The 25,545-nt window shown below is 48.4% G+C and overlaps 2 protein-coding genes and 1 long non-coding RNA gene across 6 annotated transcripts in view; 2 read left to right on the forward strand and 1 right to left on the reverse strand.

The window, feature by feature from the left end:
* XDH (xanthine dehydrogenase) overlaps positions 1–11,520 on the forward strand; it is a 52,597-nt gene extending 41,077 nt beyond the window's left edge. For 2 of the 3 annotated variants that reach the window (XM_054822450.1, XM_054822453.1), the window contains 9 exons: positions 157–238; positions 518–613; positions 1,338–1,466; positions 2,469–2,543; positions 3,400–3,452; positions 4,560–4,674; positions 5,333–5,398; positions 5,674–5,862; positions 7,062–11,520. In XM_054822450.1, the coding sequence (XP_054678425.1) occupies positions 157–238; positions 518–613; positions 1,338–1,466; positions 2,469–2,543; positions 3,400–3,452; positions 4,560–4,674; positions 5,333–5,398; positions 5,674–5,862; positions 7,062–7,292 (1,036 nt within the window). In that variant the 3' untranslated portion in view covers positions 7,293–11,520. The remainder of the gene's footprint in view (positions 1–156; positions 239–517; positions 614–1,337; positions 1,467–2,468; positions 2,544–3,399; positions 3,453–4,559; positions 4,675–5,332; positions 5,399–5,673; positions 5,863–7,061) is intronic. The other variant, XM_054822451.1, reaches the window with a different exon arrangement.
* LOC129205238 (carbohydrate sulfotransferase 9-like) lies at positions 8,568–15,235 on the reverse strand. 2 transcript variants are annotated; one of them, XM_054822455.1, is made up of 2 exons: positions 15,058–15,235; positions 8,568–13,569 (listed from the first exon to the last, which is right to left on the reverse strand). In XM_054822455.1, exons 1-2 carry the CDS (start codon positions 15,155–15,157, stop codon positions 12,764–12,766), a joined length of 906 nt encoding a protein of 301 aa, XP_054678430.1. In that variant the 5' UTR covers positions 15,158–15,235; the 3' UTR covers positions 8,568–12,763. The 2 variants fall into 2 exon arrangements, with proteins under 2 accessions (XP_054678430.1, XP_054678429.1); XM_054822454.1 differs by having other exon boundaries at positions 8,568–14,159; positions 15,058–15,183.
* Positions 15,236–15,455: 220 nt separating this feature from the next.
* On the forward strand, positions 15,456–25,468 carry LOC129205239 (uncharacterized). Its single transcript, XR_008576664.1, has 3 exons — positions 15,456–15,548; positions 19,447–19,608; positions 23,799–25,468. It is a non-coding gene; the product is annotated as an uncharacterized LOC129205239 (long non-coding RNA).
* Positions 25,469–25,545: the final 77 nt, after the last annotated feature.

Raw genomic sequence — 25,545 nt, forward strand, 5'->3', positions numbered from 1 at the left:
AACAAAACTAATCTTTCAAAAAAAATTACTGATTAACTCAGTCTATATGGCATGCAGGTATTTAATTTCTGCTTTGATACCTAAGCTGGAGGGAAGCATGGCATTGAGTTGTGATGAAAGCCTCATGAGTATACTAATAATGTTTGTTCCTTGCAGGCAGAATCGTTGGAAGAAGAGAGGAATGTGCATTATTCCTACCAAATTTGGCATCAGTTTCACTGTCCCATTTCTGAACCAGGTACGTGTCATTTATTGCTTCAGTAGAGAGGATAGATTTATGCTGCCTTCCCCAGTCCCTCCTTCCTTTGTACCAAACTAGAGCTTTTCAGAGAAATAGTAAATGAGTTAAGAGCACACATTTTTCAAACCAAAATGAGCAACACAACAATTACCAGTTTATACTGTCCAAAAGACACCACAATACAGCTGTGTTTTTTCTGTAGTTTGTAACTACAATCTGCCAGGTACTTCACTAATTCATTTGTGATGACTCTTGGATTAATGTTCCCTTTTACAGGCTGGAGCTCTGGTCCATGTGTATACAGATGGCTCTGTGTTACTTACACATGGTGGGACTGAGATGGGTCAAGGACTTCACACCAAAATGATCCAGGTAATAATGAGTTTGAACTTAACAGAATGAGACATTTTTTCAGGAAAATTACACTCGCTGTATAGTATTCCCTCACACAGCTTGACGCTTCCTCTATGTGCATGCATAGGGTAACAAATCATGACTAATTCCTCTTAATTGTTTCAGCAGCAGTGCTAAATTTCCAGAGTATTATTACAATTATTAGAATTCGAATCTTCATCATCCTCACCCTTATTGTATAGTAATGTGGGTTACACTTACTATCTAGATTCTCTGGCAATTTCTTTTCATCCCATAAAACTACAGTTTACATATATTTTATACAAAAATTAGTCATATTGTAAATGTATTTATTTGCATATGCTAACATCTTTATAGTTAAAAAGGCCTAAGGGGACAGCATTGCTTTGACAGGGAAATGCAAGGGAAGTCTAATAGGGCTCTTTATCCTCTGAATCTTATAACCAAGAAAAGAATTTAGTCCCACAGTGGTGAAATAAATGGCTGTCATCGTGGCAAAAGTGTACATTTATGTGCTTACACACATTCAGTCTGTGAATGGCAAACTTAACAATATTCTGGCTAGCTCTCAGTCACCATATCAACTGAGTCTCCAAGAAAAATGAAATTTAGGACAGGAGAGGGTAGAAATTGCAGTGTGGATCCTAGCAGCATAAGCAGTGAATGATCATGCTCATCTATAAGAGCAGCTGCTTACCAATTGTTTACCTTTGCTCTGCAGGTTGCTAGCAGGTCACTGGGAATCCCCACCTCCAAGATTTACATCAGCGAGACCAGCACAAACACTGTCCCAAATACCTCCCCGACAGCCGCATCTGTCAGTGCGGACATCAATGGAATGGCCATCCACGTATGGGAACTGAGTTATTTAAACTAGTGGGTTATAGCTGGGACTCCAGAACATGAAAAGTTGATGTGTATTTATCTTTTGCTTAAGGAAAATGTAACCATCAAAAGGCCAACCAGGCTAAGGATACCTCATAACTTCTTTACCTGCTATAACTACTGGTGGTGACAGATGATGAATGACCGTAACTTTTTTCAAGTTGTTTGAAACTCTCCTTCAGTCCTTTTGTAGTTCTAAAATGGACTGTTTGTAATTACTCAAAACGAACAGAACAATGAAGCTTTCATTTAAATAGCTAGCTCCTTAGTAATTGATGTGCTCTTATCTACAATGAATATATTGTGCTGCAAATATTAATAGCAGGTGGTTTGTGGACTGTACTCCAGAACCAAAGACCTTTAAGTGTTGATACACTCAGAGCAAACATCCTTCTATAGCAATGGCATGGTCATGACTGTTGCTGATATGGCAGAGTTACCAATGCGTATATTTGCAGAGTATGTGACTTTCCATTGAAGAGGAATTTAGTACTGGTCATTTTTAGGTTTAAAGAAAAGGGAAAGGCTGTTTTTATTCTCTGCACAGCTTGCTGAAGTAGGTTGAATTTTGGCAAGAATATTTTTTTATTTCTCTTTCAGTGTTATGGGATCATCTTGCTAGATGTGCTAAGGTGTCCTGTTATGAGTTGGTACAGATAAAGTTACTGTATAAATGAGTGGACTTCTGATATTTTGTGTCATGGTCTGGAAAGTTCTGTGCTGTATTTGGGATTCCTTTCTGCTATCAGGACAGCCACTCTTTTAAAATCCTTGTCCTTTTCAGTCAATATTTCTTCCTATAGAGCAAACCACCTATTAGTGAACTTTGCTCCTTTTTATGATATGCCAGAGTCCTAAAGGCAATATTGATTTAAACAGGAGGTTCTTTGAAATTCTTATAGGGCTCTTAATATTATAAACTGACTTCTCAAATCTTAAAATACTGCTTCTCTCTCTTTGTTTTTAGAATGCGTGTCAGACTATCTTAAAAAGACTTGAGCCGATCAAACAGTCTAATCCCGAAGGATCCTGGGAAGACTGGGTAAGCTGTTTGTATCTGTCACAAGAGAAGTGAGCATTGTCAGAGATTGTTGTAGTTGGCAAACCCTGTATGCGGGTATATCCTTCAGGCCTTCTGCATCTTGCTATCAAACATTTGAGCAAAGGTGGTGAAACAGAAACCCCGTAAGGGAAGTAAGAAAAGATTGTAAGAGGTCATCCCTAAAACATCAGTTAGGACTTTAAGACTGGGATTTCTCCAGATCCTGGGTCCTGCCTATGACAAACTTGACAAAAAAAAAAGTCTAGAGTGGTTACATACATCTTTCTAGTCAGGCTACAGTCCTGGACAGGAAGAAACCGGATTTGTAGTGAAAGGATTCTGTGACAAAGATGACTCTTCGAGCTGCCATCCACCTCCTGTAATGCTCCTTGGCTACAATATCTCCATACTGTCAACAATAAGCGATTGATGTGCTGTAAGGCTCTCGGGCCATTTTCAGATCCAAGCTCTTCTCTTCACGGGAGGAGCTTTGACTTTGTGATTTGGAAGTCAGAACAGGATTTCTCCTGGCCTCACTGGAGTCAAGATGACTGTCAGTTTAACCTTTGTCTCTGAGGTTGAAAGTCTAACCTGTAGCTGAGAGCCAAACAAACAAGAGCAAGTCTTATCCCTCTGCCAATGGACAAGTTCTGCCCTTGGTAGCTGCTGACAAGGCTATCTAGGGAAGCAGCTGTATCATGATGTTTCCCTTGGCACTGCTAGTTCTGGGTAGCGTGACAGCTGTCTGTCACTGGATCCCTTCTATTCATGCTCTCCTGGAAATGCGTTTGGGGTAGGTATTTTGCAGGGACTGGTTGGACAATTACTGTTTTCAAACTCTTGTTCCCTTTGCCAGATTAATGCTGCCTATGAGAACTGTGTTAGCCTGTCAGCCACGGGGTTTTATAGGTGAGTGAATATTCACGCTGCACAGCTCTTACTTGATTGCACAGATTGCATCCAGGGAAATTCTGGGAGGATTTACAGCCCCTATCCCTCTGTTACTGCTCTCACTTAGGTATGCATGCCCTTTCCTACCTAGAAATGTTAAGCTGAGGTTAACACTCTCCTGTCTGGGGAGAATCAGTTCCTGAAGGAGGACAGCTCTTGGGGCCAGGCTCAGATCTCATGTAAATCTGAAGCAGATCTAACTTCACTCTAGCTGACCTAGGTCTGAGGAGGCATAAGTGAAATGAGAGCTTTGCCAGGGGCTCTGTTCCGTGTCAGCCTCATGACTTAGTGTTGCACTATAACTGTCATGCAGGGGAAAAGGGGGCAGAGGTTGTCCTTGAGGATGAAGCTACTTACGGCAATTGGCTGTTGTGGCATGAGCAGAAGCCCGTGTTTTTGATTTCATTCTCCCACTTTAAACTCTTGCTGGTTCCTGTGCAGTTCCAAAATGAGGCCTTTTTCTTAGTCAGCTTTACCGCTGGAGGAACAGAGAGAGATCCATCATCTCTGAGGCAGAGGGGTTGACATAAAAGCAACACAGTGTTGTTTAGTCCTAAAATACAATATGAGCTCATTTCTGTTGCATCTCTGAAATGTGTGTTTTCTCGTAATCAAGTGACTCAGTATTTTAATAAACCAGTTTTCAGATAAAGTATAAGTAGTCAGATACAAAGTTTACCATGAACTGTGCTTAAAATCAGTTCTTAGCTTAATCCAGTTTCTGATTCAACTTGATTATGCTCTGAAATTTAACGACCTGCAAGAAATGTTCAACTGCACTCTAAAAGCAAAAGATTTGCAACCAGATTGGTGGGAGTGAGTTAATAATGGTTATCACAAACCCTGAGATTCATGGGAAAATAAAGATTGCTAAAATAGTTTGATAGTTCCAGTCAAGTTTTGGAATACAGGGCAGCTATTTATTGTTGTTTACATTTTTCATTTCTGTATGGGCTTGATGGAAGGGATGAAACACAAGTGAATAAGGATTTTGATAAGTTGCACTGTTTGAATCCATTTTGACTGTTCATGGAATGCAATGTGGTTGTTTTTCTTTGTATCGAGAATTCCTGACCTTGGCTACGACTTTGAAAAGAATGAAGGGAAACCATTCTGCTACTTCAGTTATGGTGTTGCTTGCTCCGAGGTTGAGATAGATTGCCTGACAGGTGACCACAAGGTGAGGAGGTCAGCAGTGACATAGCCCTCTGTGTTTAGGTGAAGGAAACATTCACAGGGAGTTAGAACAAATACTGGGTGTCAGCCTGTTCCTAGCTCTGTCATTGGTCTGGTGTGACCTTCAGTAAATTTTTTAACTTTTCTGTTCCACAGTACAACAATCCGTAAAGTGTAATAAAACGATAATTATCTACCCCGTGGGGATATTAGGAGGCTTAATGAATGATTGCAAAAGTTATTGGATTTGCCTAAGTAAGAGATAGCAGCACTGTGTTAGCACGAAAGAGCAGAAACATACTGGAATTGAGTTAATCATTAAAAATAGCGCTGGAAGACTTTTGGAAAGAAAGAAAAAAGAAAAAAAATCATCAGAATCTGACCTAGTTGGTTATGGTCAGGTACAGAGCGCTGACGCTAGCAGTTTGGAACTCACGTAAATGGGGTCCATTGGATCTCTGGGGAAACCTGCCGTGAGTTCCTTTGATTTACTTTACGGATGAACTCAGATTAACAGTCAGTATGAAGAGTTGAGCTGAGATATTGTTGAACACTGGCCAAGCGTGGGAAGTGGTTGGATACATTAGTCCTCCTTATTCAAGACCATGATGTACCAGTTTCAATGTTCTGTGCTGATTTATTCTTTATTTCTGCCTTTTTAGAACATTCGCACAGACATTGTTATGGATGTTGGTACCAGTCTGAACCCAGCCATAGATATAGGACAGGTAAGTGAAATTGTGTTGCTATTTCCACTGTGTTAAAGCAATTACACTACTCAGGCTTTTCTAGATGAGCCATTATCCCTCTCCAGGTTGTGCCTTTGCAAGCAGAGCATTTTAAACTCGGGTATCCAGTGAAGCATTTTAGGCTAGCTATGAAAACCAGTTTGACCTACACTTAACTGTGCAATAGGTATAGAATTATGTAGGGAAATATCCTGTGCAGGGAAGAACAACAACAAACAAAAAAAGAATATAACCTTCTTTGGATGTGTTTGTAGGTAGAAGGAGCGTTTGTCCAAGGCCTTGGACTTTTCACCATAGAGGAGCTGCGGTATTCTCCTGAAGGGAATTTGTACACTCGAGGGCCTGGAATGTACAAAATCCCAGCGTTTGGAGACATCCCAACAGAATTCTATGTGTCTCTTCTCCGTGACTGTCCAAACAGCAAGGCGGTTTATTCATCCAAGGTATACCTGCAAGATCTGCAGGCCTCTTACTGCTCTATAATTCTCTGAAGCTGAGTGTGATAAAATAATGATGCATGTGTCTAAATAGTTAATCTTGTTATGCTGGCTTTATTCTGGGGTCAGGATGTTTTCCCATTGCTTACCAGAAATATGTATACTAGCCTTTATAGGTAGGAAGAACTGAAATAACCTACACATTTGCTGCCCTGCTTGTCCATTAGAGAGAACTGAGGTGGCTTTGCTGAGCCAGTTCTGCTGTAACAGAGGCTGCCAGCCTCTCCCTGCATGTCAGCTCCCTGATTGCCCTTCCCTGGCAGCAGAGCCACCGCTGCAGATAACATTTCCAACAGTGTCACTTCCCCAAATCTGATATATCAAGATCTTGCATCTGAGTTTCCATGTTTTGCTTTCTTTACTGCTTCACAGTGCTCATGTCACCCTTAAAGGTCCATTGTTAATCCACATGCCCTTCTGCTGTTTCCACTGAAGTCAGTGCTGTTCTCTGCAGTTAGTGAGGGCTGCATGGAGCAGGGCTGGATGTACAGCATCAATGAATTTGCTTTACTTAAGGCTCAACAGAGCATTTAGAGAGGCCACCCAGCATCCTTATCTGTATATGCCTGGTCTGCCTCCTTACAGTTTCCCATTTCCATTCCATCCACAGCAACATCTTCACCAATGAAGAGAAGTTTTTTGGTGATTAGTGCTGATGACACAATTAAGAAAAAGGGGGCTGGCAGGGACCTCAGTACTAGATAATACTTGTGTAATCCCTGAGGGAAGCATTCCTGCTGGTTTGCAAGGACCTCCAGTGATGGAGCATCACGCTGTCTGCCCAGACACCTCACCACTGCCTTATCTGAATTCCTTTAGCTGCAATTTTAGCACTATCCAAAAGGTTGTGGGAATGGGTTAGTTCCTTTTTCCTTCATAACGGCCTCGTTGTGTCAGAAAGCTTGTGATTCCCTATTGTCTCTTCTTTAAACGGACTGGGGGTTGTTTTAGCTTTGTGTTTCCTCACTGGTAGACTGAGGTTCACATCTGGAAGGCAAGTTGGCCTTTCCTTCCTGATCACATCTGGAATGCAAACAACTCCTGATTGTTGTATAGGGCTTGCTCATCTTTGTTAGCCTCATGAGCTTTCCTAGGGCTAGGACTGTTTTGGGCTGCAGCCTCACTCTTGCTTGTGCTCTGTCTAGGCTGTGGGAGAGCCACCTCTGTTCCTGTCTGCCTCAGTGTTTTATGCCATTAAAGATGCCATCTACTCAGCGAGGAAGGACTCTGGCCTGACTGAACCATTCAGGCTGGACAGCCCTGCCACCCCAGAGAGGATCCGCAATGCTTGTGTGGACATCTTCACCAAAATGGTAACAGCTTCTGGCTTCACAGTCTGCTCCCTACCCCACATGGAGTGTGTGTGCTGGTCATAGCAGCCCAGGTTTGGAATTACAGCAGGATGGGGAGGCTGTGGCAGATGGGTTTTTATTTCATGAGTGTTATCCTTCATTTAACATGCCACCAAATGAGACACAAATCCACAGACTAGCATTGCTGGGACTCCCACTGCAGGAAGGGCTGCCATTCGGTATCAGTGAAGTTGCAGTTCATCCCTCCATCCTCCAAGTGCTGTCTGTAGAACAAAGGCACTGATGACTTGTCCTGATGCTCCTGACTACTATCTCTTAGGGGATCACCGCCACTAACATATCTTGCAGGTCCACTCTGTGATTTATTGGTGTCCCTCAGGGAGGGAGGGAGAGGAAAGCGTTACTGAAAATGCTCACTTCTCTTGAATGTTATGACCACAGGAGCCTCCTTAGAGGCTGAGGGCTTGATCTGAAGGAGTGCAGGGGTTAACCTTGTCACTGTCTCTTCATGGGCTCCTCCTCTGTTACAGTGTTGTGACAGAGCTGTGTAGGAGTGGGTCCCTGCACAGAGTCCTGCTCATTCCTGTCTGACTTGGAAAACACGGCTGTCTGTCCATGTGGGCATCCTCCAGGCTTTCATCATCTTCAACCCCACTGTGGTTAACAGCAAAACCTGGTATCTTTGTCCTTATCACCTAACACCTGCATCACTGTCTGGGGAGAAGGACTCAGAAAGGGTTTTGAGAATTTGCACAAACTGTTGGCCATCAGGCCTTCAGGTAGAGCCAGGCACACAGCCCCTAACAGAAGTGCCCTGACACAGACATCTCTGTGTGTTCAAAGACTGGGATATGAGCTCAGATCTTCAATGGTACAAAGTCACCCACCGCAAAGGGAACGTGGTGGGGCATGCCAAACCCAGGCCAGGACCCTCATTTGTTGCTAACTTAATTTTTTTTTCTTTACAGTGCCCGTCTGCTGAGCCAGGGACATTTAAACCATGGTCTGTGCGTGTGTAAAAGGGAAGTTTGAGGAGCAAACTCTCCTCATGAAACTGAGCTTACCCCAGAGGGGCCACAAGGAAGTAGGACTGTAACGGAAAAAAAAATAAATCTGTGTTCATGTGGCTCATCCACTGATTCATGGAGCTTTCACATTTAATTGTCCAATCATTGTTTTCTGTAGGAGAGGGAATTGCTGCCAGATTATAGCTATGCTGTAAATTCAAATGAAGAGTAAGTAGAAGGTGATGTTATCCAAGTGTAATTGAAAAATCTTACAGATTTCATTTAAAATTGCTGCAAGGATGGAAAACATGCTTATTTACCACCCAATGTGAAATGGCAGGGTGGTTGTATCTTTTTTTTTTTTTTTCCTACTATGGGGAAAAGATGGATCACCTTGTGATGCTATGCCAAGAAGGACTTAAATTAATCAAACCCAGACAAACAGTCCTCTAGCTGAGATGGGGGAAGGCATGAGAGGCACTGAGGGCTGTACCTGGTTGTGTCCCCTCTGCACACAAAGCTAGATATAAACTAGAGGAGGGTGAGGAGGAGTTTTGAGGCTAGCTAATGAAGATGCTCTTAGCTATGTAACAAAAGTGGTTCAGAGGAAAACCCTAAAATATGACCAATAGCTGATTTATCTGAAGTTAAATGACTATTGCTTTGTCTGCACTGGGGCTTTAACGAATTCTTAGTTCACCTGCTACCTTGTCTTCTGTGATTAAAGATAAAAACTAGATACCAAGAGGACTTCCAGCAAGATACTGCTTCATTTGACACAGCCTTTTCCAGCCCCCCACACCTCCACATCTTTCCCTATCTTTTAAATAGGAAAGGACATCAGAGGCCTTGGAGTAACAAAGTTACTCATCGTTGTTCCCAAGGCCAGGCAAGGGACAGGAGGAGCACAGACACAGCTGGGGATTAGTTGGCTCTGGGTGCCCTCTAGGGTCAATCCCTTGCTGTCATGCTATGGCCTTCCCTTCTTTTCAAGACAACTCTTAGTTTTTCTGAATGTAAGAGAATGGGTACGTTTTGCTACAGGGACTGCTTGTCTGAAAAATGTGCTGACTATGTGGTGACCTCATGCCTCCTGGGTTGAATGCATTTAACGCTGGGCATCCCTCTTCACAGGTTTCGTCACTGTCAGGTTTAACACTGTAGCATCATGTTATCTCTAGGTGATGTCAGCCACGTACTGTACCTGCTCATCATGTGCAAACTTTTATCCATTTGTCTGGTCCACAGCTTTATGAAAATGTCCTTTTTCTATTTTTGCACTCCTAGGGCAAGAGGATGTAACTCCATTGCCTTATATGAAATTTTGCTCACATACAAAGTGCCTAAAATTGCCCTCCATCTTAGAACATAACAATGTATGCACAGTTTGGAATATTTTTTTGAAGCACTCCAGGGTATATAGCTTGGAAATGAGTAGATCTATTTCTCATCTTAAAATATTTTGGTTCTACCATCTAAAAGAAGGGTATTTGTATATGTGAGTTGCAGAAAGTATTTTGTGCCTGCTGGGCTTGCTATGTAATTGTTTTATTAATTGAAATACAATATTGATGTTTCTTAAGCTCTGAAGTACCGGGCGAGAACATATTTTTGTTTTATCCTGAGAGTTAGCAATATGTGAAAAACCTCTTGGAGAAGAAAATGTGATCATTTGTGTGCAAGAACAGCTATCGGAGCCTGTGTTTTCATGTTCCTGGATGTACAGGAAGGGATGCAAAATACAAAGTCTGTAAGGTAGATTGGTATCATCGCTCTTTCTGTGGCATCCACCTCATGGGATCGCTGGACGTGCTCATTCAGACAGGCCAAGAAGTAGTACAAAGGGAACGTAATATGTGTTAATGCAGAGCACGGGGTGTGATGTCAAGGAGCTTCCAGCGTCATCTCAGGAGAAAGCAGCCAGCGTTCATGAGAGGCCTGCTCCCTGCGAGGGTCCTGGGACGCAATGGGATGTCACTAGCAGGACGTGTAAATGCTCTTTGTCCCCTGTGGGTCTGGGAGCACCTTTTTCATCATTTCGGAAAGGGCTTGCAGTGTCTCGCATAGCCACAGTGACCACCTGCTCAGGTGAAATTTTTTAAATTAGATGTATCGAGTCTCTTTTATGTTTTGTACATTAATTTGAAGTGTATTTGCCAAGTGGTGTGTATATGCAACGGTCAGAGCAGGCTAGTTCAGCGCAGACCTTTAGCCTGCGGAGCCATTTTTGCTGCAGCATCAGTGAGCCACTGTTTCCCAGGCAACCAGCCCTTGTCCTCAAGCCCACCCCAGCTCAGGGCCCTCTTGGTACCCTTCCACAGCCACTAGCTGATGGGAGGAGGAAACCCCTTCCTTTTGGGGTGCACTGGAATTCAGTGTAAATGATATCAAACATCTCAGGGGACACACGCACACACACAATGGTATAAAATCAGGGTTGCAAAGTAATTACTGAAACTGGTTTTGAGGGTGTAGGAAAAAGGGAAGCTTGGAGACTAATTACGGAGATGACAATGTAATACCTGGCTGGGCCGTGGGTGAAACAGGGATGCCAAGGAACATGAAGCTGAGATTTTCATTTCACTTCCCAGTGTCTTAGCATTTCATACATTGCTTTCCCATGGAACTAAGTGCCACGCACCGTAGGGAAGGACTGGGACCCGCTGTGGAGGGCTGGCAGGAAGAGATGCTGCTGCTCTGAGAGAGCCTGACTTAAACTGTGGTCTGCGCTACAAAGCTGTCCGAGAACAGCTCTCCTGTTGTGAGCGCACAGCACTGTCCTCTGCTAGGTGCTGCCTCAGATCTCTTCACGTGCATCTCGCTGCGTGGGATTTCAGCTTGCGATCGCTGAAGGGAAAGCTACTTACGAAGAGAAAAATGTTCCTTTCCTAGCATCACTCTAATGTTCTGTATAACTGGAAATTTTGCCGCTTCTCTCCTTCCAGAACTGTATCCTCAGAAGAGGAACTGCGCCATCTTGCTAGACTGTAAAGTATTACGCACAATATCAGCACTTAAGTAATAATGCTGTAGCTGGATAGTTTGTGGGAGGGTGAAAGGGGGCAATCTGATCTGATGTCTTAATGCTATTAATCACATGTCCCTTGATGAGAGAGGGAGGTTTTGGTGTAATTGTTTTAAGTCAGTTCTAATCAACAGCTTTCACCATCTTTATCATTTTTTAATGAGCATTGTCAAATTGATGTCTTTGTCACATGAATGTATGTGGAATTTTATGTGGATGCCACAAAATTGCAAAATAAAGGTAAAAAATATTCTGGAAACTAGTATGCGATGGTAAAAGTCTATCACGATTTGAGAGCTGGACAACTTCAGCTCCTCCGTGGCGTTTGGCAAAGAAGGACCCTTCCCAGAGGCTGCAAGGTAGATCAGTTCAGTGGCCAGGGCTGGGAGAGGGCTGGTGGCTGTTCCAGGCTACCAGCCAGATGCATCTGGCAAGCCAGCTGGAGAGCCTGGGCCTCCACCCAGGCCACGCTGGCGGCCAAGTCCGAAAGAAAGCAGAGCCAGTCCTCACACTTCTCTGCCAGGAGGAGCTTACAAGTAGCCACATCGTGTTTTCCACAGCAGCGCAGTGATGCATCCTGATGCTTCTACCCACCTCCACCTGGCCCACCAGCTGCTGAGACGAGGTGGAAGGCTGGTTGTTGGTGTGGTGCGGCTAGTGCCTGGTCCAGACTGCTGTGGCCTTGTCTCATTGCTGGTGAGTAGAGCTGAAAGCCAGGCTTGGCCCATTTGAGTCAGCCCTGTAAAGGGGGGAACCTCACTCAAAACTTGCATAGGGAGAAAGCATCATGTCGCATGCCCGGAGCCCTCTTGAGCCTAAACGTGCAGGAGATGTGAGGTCATAAAACAGGAACAGTTCACACAGAACAGATAAGACCAAATGATGGGTCGGGCTGGGCCTGGCCTTCCTTGAGCATGAAAGGATTGGGAACATCAGCAGTGGTTCGCCGGGAGGGTCTGCTGCCCTGTGTCATTCCTCACCTACTTGTGCAGAGTAGACAGACTTCAGGTGACATGCGCCTTTGGGAGCGCTTCTAGTTACCTGTGTGGGGAGATTTGTCACAAAGAGGCCATTGCCAAACCTCTTGGCCCAAAAGGGAGCCCAGAGCATGAAATGGCAGTGCAGGCACAGTAGGTGCGGATGCTGCTGTGGTTTGCAGCAGGTCCAAGCCCCTCCACCCCAAAACGCTAGGTTTGCTGAGAGCCATTCACCCCGTCGCAGTTCAGTTCATGCAGTTTTCTAAGCCCCGAAGCCACGCGTTACCCTTGTGCCTACTCTTGTCGTATTTAAATGCAATTCAGTCATGTGAAGAGCCTTGATACCCTGTCCGTGGCAGCGGGTCCATCTCAGCTCTCTGATGTGCCTCTGGGAGCTGTGACGTGGACAAGCGTGCCGCATGCAGCTGTGGGGCGAGAGTTTGCCTATGACCCAACCAGTATCTCAAAGCACTTGCATTTGGATTGATGCTCTCCAAAGCAGTCCCTCCAGCTGGGGTATTTCTACTAGGTCTCTGGGGTGCTGAGGAGGCCTGACAGAAAACTGCTAGAAAATGGGAAAGCAGCAAGATCCCAGCGGTAGAAATGAGACAGTTGCTGCTTCTGTTGGAGGGACAGCTCGCTGAACATCTGCTCTGATAACCAGCTGTACGTCCACTGTGCTTGGGTGTCGGTGAACTCGCGGAGGAGGCTGTCCACAGGCAGCCCGGCTCGCCGCAGCAGATGACCCAGCTCCTGCCTGAGGAAACCAAACATCACCACGTAGTCATACTGGACGAGACAGGGTCGGCAGAGGCTGATGAGCGGTTTCCAAGCTGTACTGGTGTTGTGCTGTTCACTGTCTAAAATGTCCTGAACAAAGCTGCTGAAGGAAGGGCTGCTGCCCATGCCTTGCATGAACATGGAGATCAGCCTCTGGAAAGGGTCCCTGACAAAGAGCACTTTGGTGTAGGACCCTAACATGGCCTCTATCTCTGTCAGGTTGTACTTGCTCAGTTGTGTCTCCGGAACGTGCCGCCAAGGGTAGGGAAGCGGCACCGGGAGAGTCACGTTTTCCTTCTCTAGCTTCTGCAAAAGCCGCTGCCATTCCTCCATCCCTGTCGATGGCACTTGGCAGTAGAGGAGGTCCAACTTGCTGCTTACCCTCAAACTTGAGAGCAGGTGGGCTCTCTCCTCCCGGCTCCTCGGCAGCATGGTGACTTTACCTGATCGGCTGCAGAAAGCTCTCAGTCTCTTCTTCCTGAGCTGCTGAACGTGAAGGAAGGTGTCCAGTGTCAAAGGGAAGCCCTCCTCTGCCTTGGGGGCCAGGTCACCTGGGAAACACCATTTGAAGAGGGGGGTGAGGAAAGCCCATAGCATACTTTTGCCCCGAGCCAGCACCCCACCGCAGGACGCTGTGGCAGGTTCTTTTCCAGTTATTCCGGTGTGGAAAGGATATGATGTGAACGAAGAAGATGAGTAGGAGAGGGGAGACCAGCCCTGCATGGCAAAGAGCTCGGTTTTGCTGGTGAAACAGGTTTCTGTCCCCATGAATATGTGAGCCCAGACCCCGCTTTCCCCAAACCGCCGTGTCTGAGCACCGATCTTGACTGTAGCTTTGTGCCCTGGACTCTGTTCTCCATTAAATCATAATTTTTTCTTTTAACTCCTCACTTTTGACTGAGCTTAACTGAGGTGAGTTTACCAAAAAGAGCCAGAAATACTCTGGGAGACAGAGGAGTGGTAAATTGTTTGTAGCTACAAATATGCAAGCCCCTGCAAACCCTTTATGCATCTGTTAATTGGTTAACATCAGCTATCGAATAGATGCAAAAGCAAGAGATTTTTCTTAACGGCACCGGGCCGTTTAGGAATCCAAATAACGTAACTTCTTGCATCGCTTCCATATGTAAATTTTTCTCTCCTGTAGATAAAAAGGCAAAAGCAAATAAAAACCAAAAAGCAAATAGAAGCGAGAAGACAACAAAGCAAATATAAAAGGCAAAAGCAAATAAAAAGACTCTATGACAGTCGCCTTAATTTCTCAAATCTCAGCTTTGCTTTTTCTCTTCTTATTTTTGATGTGAAGAGGCCATAGCGAGTTTGAAGGCAGAGGATAAATGCTGCCTTGCTACTTTATTTTTTTTTTTTTTAGCAGCAGCACATGTCTGCTTCATCTGCTCAGTGTAGGCATTTGGCAGCCCTGGGGAGGGAGTTAGTTTGATGGTTTCTCCCAGCTCCTTGGGAAGTTAAATATTTCCCACCGATTCGGGAGGCTGTCGCACAGGGAAGAGAAGCACAGTTAAAATTAGGAAAAAAGACACTGGCAGTGCAGGAAGAAATGCAGCGGTGCCTGAAGCTATCCTGGGCTGCTCTTCAACTCACCCAACCCCAGACCGACAACATCTGCAAAATCTAGTGATGACTTTGCCCTGGATTGAGCAGGACTGGTGGGGAGGGATGCATTTTTTTTAGGCAAGAGAGGCATTAACCACTGATTGCCCCTGCCCCTGCTCCCTCCTGCCTCCCCAACAGCATTTCACCCTTCCCAGCAAAGGTTTTGGGAGTTACCTCCAGCAGTCTGACACCTGGTTTCTGCCCCACACCTGAGATCAATGACCACACTAAGGACATAAAGCTGCAGGGCTCTCCACCAGAAGCTTTCTCCACAGGTTATCTTGCCCCTGGAGCAGTGCAAACAGCATTTTCTGTGTTGTGGGCATTTGCCCACTGAGGACCTCCAAAAAAAGCTCCGGGTGATTTCCCCCATGGTACAGAAATGCTGCCAGCCGTGCAGAACCACCATGGTGCCCAGACCTTACCTCCTTGGCCGGCGGCCAGGCTCCGGAGAAGCAGCCTCCAGGTCAGGAAGGTGGCGATGCCCAGGGTGGCCGAGATGATGAGGCGAGGAAGGAAACGCATTTTGTGGGTACTGCCGTGGTGCTGGGAGCTGAATGCCGGCTGGCGAGCAGGTAGGGACACGGCGGGGAGGGTGTTGGGAGCCACCTGTGTTTATTTAAGAGGAAACACACCCAGAGCTGGGTTAAAGTACTGTTTGGACAGCGGCTGGCTAGGGGCAGGGAAATGGCCTGAGGCACAAAAGGTGCCTCCTGCCCCATGTTTAAACAGGAGCTTTTGAGGCAGAATCTGCCTTTTTATTCAGTGGCTGTGCCATGCTCAACACTTGGCTGTGCCATGCTCAACACTTGGCTGTGCCATGCTCAACACTTGGCTGTGCCAGATGACTGCGGTCCCTGTGAGAAACGAGCCCTGCACCCCCAGCCCCATGCAGGGTCCTGCAGAGCCAGGGAGGGTGAGATGTCCCCCATGCACCTTGTTCTCCGCTGGCTTTGCTGCTTGGCGAAGCACTGCTTAGGGGAACGCTGCCACAGGGAGCGGTGTGCCACGGGACTGGGGCTGAACAAGCGCGTGCTGGCCCACGGGTCCTGCCTCTGCTGTGCTGGTGGGTCTTTTAAGGTAGAAGCTGGGACAGGGGAGGTGACGTGATGGGGCACATCCAGTGTCACGTGGCAGGTCCATGGCAAGTGATGAACTGCTGCCTGTGCCCGTTTTTGCTGGGGGCTGCTTAAAATTTGTGACTGCTGCTTGTTTTGTGAGAGCAGTCAGAGGCCCCAGGCAGAGCACAGGCCCCACCACACCGAAAAGGGGGTACGCAGGCGTGCAGGCAGGCGCACATGCTGCTCCTCCCCCTCCCCAAGGAGACAGGTGACAACCGTGAAGACTGAGGCAAAGGGGACTGCAGTGCACCCCGCTCCCATCCAGCCCCATGGTTATCACGGCTACAAAGACTTCAAAGTCGGGGAGCGATTATTTACAAATTGCCCTTTCATGATGGGAGTTGCCTCCTGCCACCAGCAGCGTCCCTCCGGCAGCAGGCCGTGGTCTGGCATGTGGCAGGGACGCAGCCTGGCTGGGAGACCCTGCAGCCGCGGGGGGCCATAGCGGCCGAAGAAGGCGGGATTGCTGCCTTAAAGCTCGGGGAGAGCAGGCGGGCACACCAGCACGCAAACTGGGGCAGGACGCTGAGCCGGGCAGCGCCCGGCAGACGTAGGTGCAAGGGCTGTGTTCCATGGGGCCTGCCAGTGAAGCAACCTCGTGTGGTGGAAACCCACCTCCCAGAAGGTCTTGACGGAGCCCAGTCTTGTGCCACGGGTGGATTTGCTCTCGTTTGGACAACCGTGATTTTCCCACCAGAGGGTGCTCGGTGCCCGAGGAACCCCTGCCTGCCGCCAGGCGGGCGATGGAGTTGGGCTCTGCGCAGCGCTTCCCCGCTGCGGTTTCAAGAACTAACTTCACGGCCATCATTTGTGACTTTTAAAGTCTGTCGCGTTTCCTTCGAGCCTTGGGAAAGCTTCTGGGATTCTGGGAAAAGCTGTGAAATGCTTTTCATCTCTCAGCCAGGAGGATATGTTTCCTCTAGGTGATGGGATCCCCACGTTGGGAGGTGAGGTCTTGCGGCCGGACCCTGGCGCGCGTGTCCCTGCAGCCCGTCCCCCCAGATCCAGGAGAAGCACGGTACAGCCCAAGGTCGGGGTGCCTGGGGGCAGGAGTGAACGGCCGCTCTTTGCTTCCCTTCCCAGCAGAAGACACGCGTTTTACTTCGAGCTGCAGTGCCATGCTTACTCCTCCCAGCCCGGTGGGCCTTAGGGCAGGAGGGTGCCAGAGTGAAGGATAAATATGAATTGAAAATAAGTGTTTCTTGTGTTACTGTAGTGCTGACCACCCCACAAGGACCTCACGGTCAGCGGGAAATGACTGCAGCGCAGGGATCCGTTACGAGGCAGCGGAGCCCGTCCAGCCACCAGCGGACCTGGCTTGAGCATAAGGGGGTTCTTTTTATTAGCGCTCTGCAGTACGGTTAATAAATAACAGGGCACGAGGAACTCTGCAAGTTCTCTCAGTTAAGCAGGTGGCAGCAGCACGTGTCTTCCTGCATTAAAATATAACATTTCAGCAGGGACTGTCCCAACCGCAGCCCTACCGAGCGAAAGTGAAGCAAAAACTGGTAGGGAGAAATGCAGCTTATTTTTATTTTACAGTCATAAGGCAAAAGCAATGAGATGGCCTCTGTCTGTCTGAGGGGTGGAAAAAAATAGTGAAAAACCCCCGTTGCTTTGCATTGCGGGGAAACAACGCTTACAAATTTTTATCACTATGGGTGTCCTCAGAGGAGCACGAGATGCGGTGTCTGCTGTGCCTTTGTGCCCTGCAACCGGGAGGAGACTGCTCCTGAGCTGCTTGGGGCTGGTTTGGGGACAGCTGCTCTGCTGGGGCTGCTTCAGCTGAGGGGCTGCCCCAAATGCAGATTTCCCTTCATTAACAGAGCATAACTGATTAAGTTCGTTAACTGGAGGTCAGACTCCCTCTGGGTGTCTGGCAGTGCCGGGGCTGCGCTAAGCCCTGTGGTCAGCGATGCCCCGTGGGGCCTCGTGGGTGTTTCATCCAAACACCGCTCAGATGCCCGTGTGAAACCCGTGGGGTGGTCTCCGTCTTCCTCCTCATCAACAGCAGTGCTAATGGGCAGGGGGGTGCAAGGACCTCGCACAGCTGGCGTTACCCTGCGGCCGCAGAGCCACCTCCCAGCTACGCCTGAGGCTGCCGTGGAGGTGGGTGTGGGGAAGAGAGCAGCAGGGAACCTCTCCTCTCTGTCTAACTTGTATCTGCCATTTAAATGGTTAACACAGTGATTTATTTTTCTCCCCCCCCGCCCCCGTTTTCTTTTTTTTTTTTTTTTTGTGGTGCTGAAAATTTTTCTCGAGTGTCTGTAGACACTTTAAATTTAAACTTTTTGCTAGGCTTTCCCTGCTTGTCTTCCATTGACCGCTTTGCAGTGGTCAACAAGGCTGAGACTGCAATTCTTGAACTGAAAGGCTTCCTGCTCTATGCTGTAGGGAGGCAGCTCCCTTTTCGGGCACAGAGGCTGAGCCAGGCGTGGAAACACACTCGCGTTCTACTATTTAATGCAATTACACAAGGGAATTAGTTAGGGAATTCATTTGAAGCTTCACCTTATTTAGGAAAACTCTTACTGCTGTAAACATGAGAAAAAGCTATTCTCTTTTTCTTTACACCAGCGATAGAATCACCTGAATAAGGATTTCCAGATTTAGCCCCACTGATGGCTTGAACAGGATTGCCTCGGGCTCCCTTTTTTTTTTCTCATAGGAGGCAAACCCTTTGGAGATATTCTTATATGTTAATAAACATCCTCGTCTTCAATCTTCCCACATTCCTCCCACACTTCCAAATTTTGCAAAGTATTGTCTTGTGTGACCGTGACCCGCAGGCGCTGGTGTGCTGGTCCCCCCCCTTGTTCCTTGTTCCTCTTTGCGCCCGCCTGCGCTTGTGGGAATGTGAACTTTGCAAAGTGATGGCAAACGCCGCCTCGCTCGGCGAGGGATGTTTTTACATTGCGAGTAAAGGAAGAGCAGATAGGAAACCTTCTTCTCCCGCTTCTTGTTTGGAAACTTGGATACGACGTCTACATTTTGAAGTTGGGCCCGTTGCTCGGCAGAAAGGCGGGAGCAGCTGGAGGAACGAGCTGCCCCGCTCCCAGAGCATCATTTAGCGTGGGAAGAGTCTCTTGCCTTTGGGAAGGATGGGCCTGAGAGCTGGGCTGCTGGCTGGGGATGCGTGGCACCAAGTGGAGGGGGATTCCTCAAAATCAAACCAAAAAGTTGAGGGGGGGTGTGGGTATTTGTGAATAGACCGAGGGTGTCGCAAGCTGAGCGGGTGGCCTTTTCTCCACCACGTCTCCTGATGCCCCGAGCTCCTCTCTTTGTGCTCGGGGAGAAGCTTGGCTGCCCTGCTCGCTTCAGTGCCGGGGCACAGACTGACCCCATCGCCCGCCCGCAGGACTGCCTTAGTCGCAGGGGCTGCTCGGGACGAGGCTTGGCACTTTAACGCATGAACAAGAGCACATCTGTAAACATCGGCTCCTTTGGTCTCATGGTCGTTTAAGAGATTTGGCCAAAAGCATCCGTTCTTGGCTGCTTCCTGGTGGGGGAGATTTGGGATTCTCTTCTCTCTAGCTCCTGCAAGATGTGGGCAGCCGTGGGGTGAGCCAGCCTGCCCAGCGCCACGGGTCTGGCTCCGTCTCATCCAGCACTTGCATTCAGCTCTGCCACCAAGCTGTGCCAGCGTTAGTGGTGGGTTAGAAAGATGGATGTTTGTCCTTCTGCGTTGGACAGGGAACACCAGGCTGGCTTCAGGCAGGTGGGGAGAAGCCGGAGGCCGCGGGGACTGCCCCGCGCAGCAGCATCCTGGGACTGGCCAGCACTGGACCAGAAATAGTTATGCAAGGCGGAAAGGAAAAGAAAGCAAGTTCACATCGCACCCAAGGAGCGGAGCAGGTAGGACAATGTTTGGAGTGGTTGTACAACTCCGGCGCTTCCTGTTTTCCTGCGGGCAGGAGCTGTGATTGTCACTTCTTATTCAGCTGCTCATCCTGGGAGGAAGGCGATATCGGGCTGTCCGGGGGCAGCAGGATGTTTATGTGGTAGGCTGAGTCAAGGTGCTGCTTTTAATACTCCCCCGAGCAGAGTCATTGGGGGAAATGTACATATTAGATTTTTATTTTTATTAAAAAAAAAAAAAAAAAAGGGTCATAAACATCCAAAGTGCTTTGCAATTGCCACACGGGCTGCATGGCTTACTGCCAGCGCTGAATGACTTTTTTTTTTTTCCTAAGGCTATTACACGAGGATTTTACAAGGTGCCAGGAACTATTGGTAATTTAGTGAGGATTCGTGTAATTAGCGATGCTGTATTGAGAGGCTTTGCTTAATTACTACGTAAGCTGTTAAACTTCGCATTGACTCAGACAGGCCTGCATCAACGTGAACACCTAACGGTGGCGGAGGGAGGCTGAGGCAGCCGTGCAACCTCCGCTGCCGCTCTCCCTGCTTTATTAAGGACAAGTGCGTTTTCCTGGGAGAAGGGGACCAGGGCACTCAATGAGCCCAAACTTCTTAAAACCTAAGGGGGTTACAGCCATCATCTCTCTGCTGTAGCAGATGGGAATCCTGTGGGGGGAAAAAAAAAAATAGTGTTTGGATCCATGTGTGCATGCAGGGGAAGGATGCTCGTGGGACTAGTGGCCACCACCTCCATCCCAGCAGCTCTTCACAGAGCTTCGGGTGCTGCCCAGGACTACCACCAAGCACTTCTCTAACCAGATCCCAGTCTTGCTTTGCATCCCAAGCTCCTCCTGGCCTTCCTCTCTCTTCCTCTGACTGTTAAAATGCAGCAGCACCACAGGGGCTGGGGAGAAACCTGAAGCGCTCACAGACAAACCAGGCAGCGCCTATGCGTGCGTGGTAATTTGGGAAATCTAGTCCTTCACCTTTTCTTTTTCCTCATTTATTTTAAATATGAAGCAAGTCTTGTCCTGGCTGTTATGTTCCTTAACAACATGTGCTTTAGGGTGCGACTCTTTACGTTTTAGGGCCCTGACTGCAAGCAAATGGCATAGGCAGACGCTTACTTATTCCATGCAGACGCTTCTCCTCTTCAGACTGCTGTTCCCTTTGGGACCAGAGGAAGAGGGGAATCCATGAACACCCTTGGGAGCCACTTCTCCACCCCACCAAGGTGGGGGCAAACCATGTGCTTGATCCCCAGCTTCATGGAGGCTTCATGCCTTTTTGTTTTTTTTCTTGGGTGGCCACAGTGGCACTGCTGGGGGCTGCGCAGAGGAGATTTGGGTATGAAATATCCCAGGGCCTCCTGGAAAAGAAGTGGTGGTGGTGAAAGATGTTGGCATGACGGGAAGCAAATCTTGGATGTAAAACATCCCTCGCCAGAGCCAGATGCGCTCTCCCTCCTGTGGTCGCTGAAGGGAAGGGGAGGTGCGGGCTGGGGGACGTTGGACAAAGCAAGATGAGATCTCATGGGATTTGAGGTCATGTCTCCCATGGGTCCTCTCTTCCTGAGCCTCAGCTTCCTCCTTGCAAAACGGGGACCCCTTCCCCAGGCTTCACACCTTGCACCTCCCCCGTTTTTTGGGGGGAAGCACTTTTGCTTTATGTTTACAGCAGCATTTTTCTCCTTTTTGCCTCTTTTTTTATGCCTGGCAGCCAAGGACTGGCTTTTGATGTTGCTCCGTGAAAGTTGAGCTTGTTCGCGGCGTACCCAGACATCTGCCCACCGCTCCCGGCCTCTCCCGAGGGAGCGTGGACACGTTACGCCGCTGGCTATCGCATTTTCTTGGTTGCTGGTTGTTTCCATTATTCATGTAGCAACTCTTCAACTATTCAGAGATCTCTGACTTCTTCTAGGTGTCTTTCAGAGGAGGTGGCAGCATGGCTCGCTTGGGCTACCTCCACGCCGGGCTTTGTGGGATGTTATTAGTGATGAGGGACATTTTTGGGAACTCTGGAGTCTCTGGTCCCGACTGTTTTACTGTACAAGAAGTGGCAGGGGGAAAAGGGCTTAAGGTCTGTTTGTTTTACTTTTTTGTCCAGACAATAAGCCAGCGAATATTCCCAGGTTGTTTATATTTGGATAAGGCCGCTCCGTGTCCTGTGAAAGGAAAATGACACATCTACTTCTCCTGCGGAGAGACAGTGTGGGACAAATGGACCCGGCTGCAGGCGGGCATGGCTGCCAGAAGCCTCTTGATGCCACTGGCGTGATGCATGGGGTGGCCTGGGCGCTTCGGTCCAGCCAGGGAGGGCACGGCAGGGGCACGAATACTTGCTTTACTCCCCGTTGGTAGCATTAAGGTCAGGGGCAGATGCACGGGACAGGCAGAGCTCCACACTGCTGCCTTCCCCTCCCACCGGCTCCTGCGGGACGCAGGGCTGTGGACACTGGGAGGTGGCCTCATCAGTCTTCCCATCCAACAAGTTGGTTTTGGAGCCTGTAGGATGTGAACCACAAACCAAAATTCTGCTTGCCTGCGTTTTTCCCAAAAGCGTGGCACCTCCCAGCGTGACGCTGCGCAGGAAAAGGGCAGGAGGCATCACGGGGGGTTTGGCTGCAGGGCTTTGGGCTGACCCCACCTGGGGACACCCAGTTTGTCGCACGTGCGTGCCCCATCCCTTGTCATCCCTGAGCCTCACGCCTTCCCGCAGCTAACGGGATTTAGCTGCTGCAAACAGGACCGGCAGCAAAACCGGGGCTGAGCCGGTGAAGGTCGATGCCCAGCCCCGTTCAGCTGGCTGGCGAAGCCCCTTGCCTCGACACAAGCCTTGTCTGAGCATGAGCAACTGCAGGATTCGTTTGGGGGTACACCACATACAGCATCCCCGCTCGGTGATACCTTCCCGGGGCCGGGTCTCATGGGTGTGGGAGCCTCTCCCCCTCCGTCCGGCCATGCAGAGCCAAGAGATGCTCTGCCCTCCTCTCCTCTATCGTGACAAGCTCCTGCAAACAAAACACATACCTGAGATGTTTTCCTGGGAGCTGGGCAGCCCTTCATAGCTAGGCACAACCAAGAAGGTTATAAAAACAATCCCAAAACACAATTTTTTTTTTTTTAAATTACTTGCAGAGAGCACTAGCTGCTTGCCTGACAGGGAAAGGTTGGGCAGGGGGAAAAAAATGCACGACCCTCTGACCAATGCTGAGACATGTCAGGGGAGAAGAATTTTCTTGGCCGGGGGGATCGAGCGCCTGTTTTACCCCCACAGAGCCTCAGCAGCTCCCGGGGCAGCTCTGCCGGCTTCATCCTGGGGCGGGCGCTTTGAGAATCTGCCAGGAGCTCGCAGCTCCACCGCAGTCTATAGCTCCAGCTGGGTCCAACATCCTCCTTCTTGATCTCAAAATTGGTCAGAACTTTTTTTCTTTTTTTAAATTTCCTCGGGGTTATTTTTATCTAAAAGTGAAGAAAAGAGAAACTTCTCTTCCTATTGTTTTTTCCCAGAGTTTTTGGAAGGAGGAAGAGGGGAAATGACTTTTATCCCTCATTCAAAGCTGGCAAACACTGCCAAAAATTGCCTCCCCCTCCCATTACTTTACTTTTATGAGTGAGCCTTGCTTAGCTGTCTGTAAATTGGGCATTTCTGCAGATATTTTCATTGGGGGGGAAAAACCCCCTGCCCTCCTTCTCCTCTCTGAGGAGCCTACGTGGCAGATACAGGTCGAGGGAACTGCACTCCACGAGCTCAGGGCTTTGATGGACCCATCTGGGAGTACTTGGGGAGGTGGGAATGTAGGAGCCCTGCACTTCTGTCACTCCTGTTTGTCCACATCTTCATCTGTATATCTCGGTTGACATGAAGAGTTGCCTCATTGCAAAAATCTTCCTACCACTCACCTAGCCACCTCCACCGCTCCGTGAAGGACATTGATTTTGGTGGCCAGCCTTGCTACTGACAGTGACACATGACCTCCTCCTTTGTGGTGCTCCCTACATTTTGGGATGCAGCGGTTGCAGCATGGTGATGTAAGATGTTAAATTACATTGATTTAAATATGATTATTTTTTTTCCCCCTTGAAATGGTTGTTCTCAAACAGTTGTGACAATGTTGTTCAGCGGGATCACATTTATCTCCCTGCAGGTGCTGAGATGCATTTGATTTCAATCTCTCCAAACAGGCTGGAGACAAGGGAAGCAGCTTCTCGTCACCTGCAGCACCATGTTTCCACAGAACAAAAACCGTGATGTTATGAATGAAAGGGCCTGGAAACACTGAAAAATCACTTGAGAAGAAAAATTATGCCAATGAGTAAATCATCCAATGATTAAAGCAGCAACAGATCCTGGAGTCAAGGCAGTTTTGGTTTAAAAAAGCCCAAAGGATTTCAGCTATGCTTCCTAGGGCAGGGCATAAAATGCAGCAGCTGTTGAAAGTCACGCTCCGGTGCTCCACCTGCCCCATGTGCTGAATTCAAAAGCAGGCAATAAAACTCTTAACTAACAGGGCAAGAAAGGTGTAAAACAGGGGACCAGAGACCTCCGTGCCTGAAGGAAAAGTCCAAGAGGGGTGAACGGCTGTTTTACACCAGCGGCTGCCTGACTCTACAAGCCTTCATCTTCCCCTACACCTACTTCCACTGAATGCGGCGTGTGGGAAGAAATCACATTTTGGGAGCTCTTTGGAAGCAGAGATTCCAGGCGCGCCGTTGCTAACTCTCACCTAAGAGCTTGCGGCAGGTTTTGCCTCTGGGAGCTTGTGGCCCAAACCAGTTGTTGAGCATCCTCAGCTGATTCTCCTGGCGAAGATGAAGAAGGAAGCAAAGAAGATGCATGATGGAGAGGTGGCACCAGGTTCTGCCCCGTGGGAGCCCTACACCCTGCACAGACCTCACCTCTCGGGGAAAGGCACCTGCAAGTTGGCACCCATTGCTCCTGGTTTTTAGCTGGGATAGAGTTAATTTTCACAAGAAGCCAGGAGGGGACACAGCCAGGACAGCTGACCCACACTAGCCAAAGGGATATTCCATATCATATGATGTCATGCTCTGGATATAAGGGGGGGAGCAGGCTGGGGAGGAGGGGTCACTGCTCAGGGACAGGCTGGGCTTTGGGTTCCGGGTAGTGAGCAAATTGCCTTGTGTATCACCCACTTTGTATATTCTTTTCTTCATGGTGGTGTTATTTTTCTCTCCCTTTGCTGTCCCAGTAAACTGCCCTTATCCCAACCCACCAGTTTTACCTTTTTCTTCTGATTCTCCTCCCCATCCCACTGGATGGTTGGAGGAGTGAGTGAGTGAGTGGCCATGCGGTGCTCAGCTGCTGGCAGTGGCTAAACCATGACAGCAAGCCAGGAGGGAGGGAAGGGGTGGGGAGATGCTGTAGACCCCGTGCCAAAACAGCACTTTCAACAGCTCCTGAGAGGTGGGAACTGGCATCGCTGCTGGGATCGATGTGGGAGTGCTGCCCTGGCCCTTGGGGTTTAACTGGAGCTGGGCACCAAAATGAACCTGAGGATCTGGCTCTTGGGTCCTCCTGAGGCTTTTTTTGGACCCTTGGCTGGTGGTTTGCTGTTGCTCCAGCACATTCCTGTTCCCTTACTCCTTCCCCAGCAGCCCCTTTGCAGAAGATCATGCTGGTGTCCCAGGAGAGCTGCCAGTGCCAGCTGCCTCTATAAATACTCCTGCTATAAATTCAGAGAGCTCGGTCCCTGGCAGGCACAGCCCTGCCTCCATCACCACGTTGCAGGGTGCCGGGCTGGAAACTCGCAGGCGGTGAGCACTGCCACAAGAGAAACAGCTATTATCTTGTTAGAAGACTTAACTTTTGATTTTTCAATTGATTAATTAAAGCGATGCAATGGTGTCTCTCTGGTACCGCGACATTTCCATTCCCTTGGTCTTATTTAAGTCGAATATTTTAATTTTT

Source organism: Grus americana, chromosome 3 (genome assembly GCF_028858705.1).
Source record: "Grus americana isolate bGruAme1 chromosome 3, bGruAme1.mat, whole genome shotgun sequence".
Classification (NCBI taxonomy): Eukaryota; Metazoa; Chordata; class Aves; order Gruiformes; family Gruidae; genus Grus; species Grus americana.

Coding starts and splice junctions, on each gene's coding strand:
- LOC129205238 (XM_054822454.1), bottom strand. CDS start 13,786: ATGGGGACAGAAACCTGTTTCACCAGCAAAACCGAGCTCTTTGCCATG.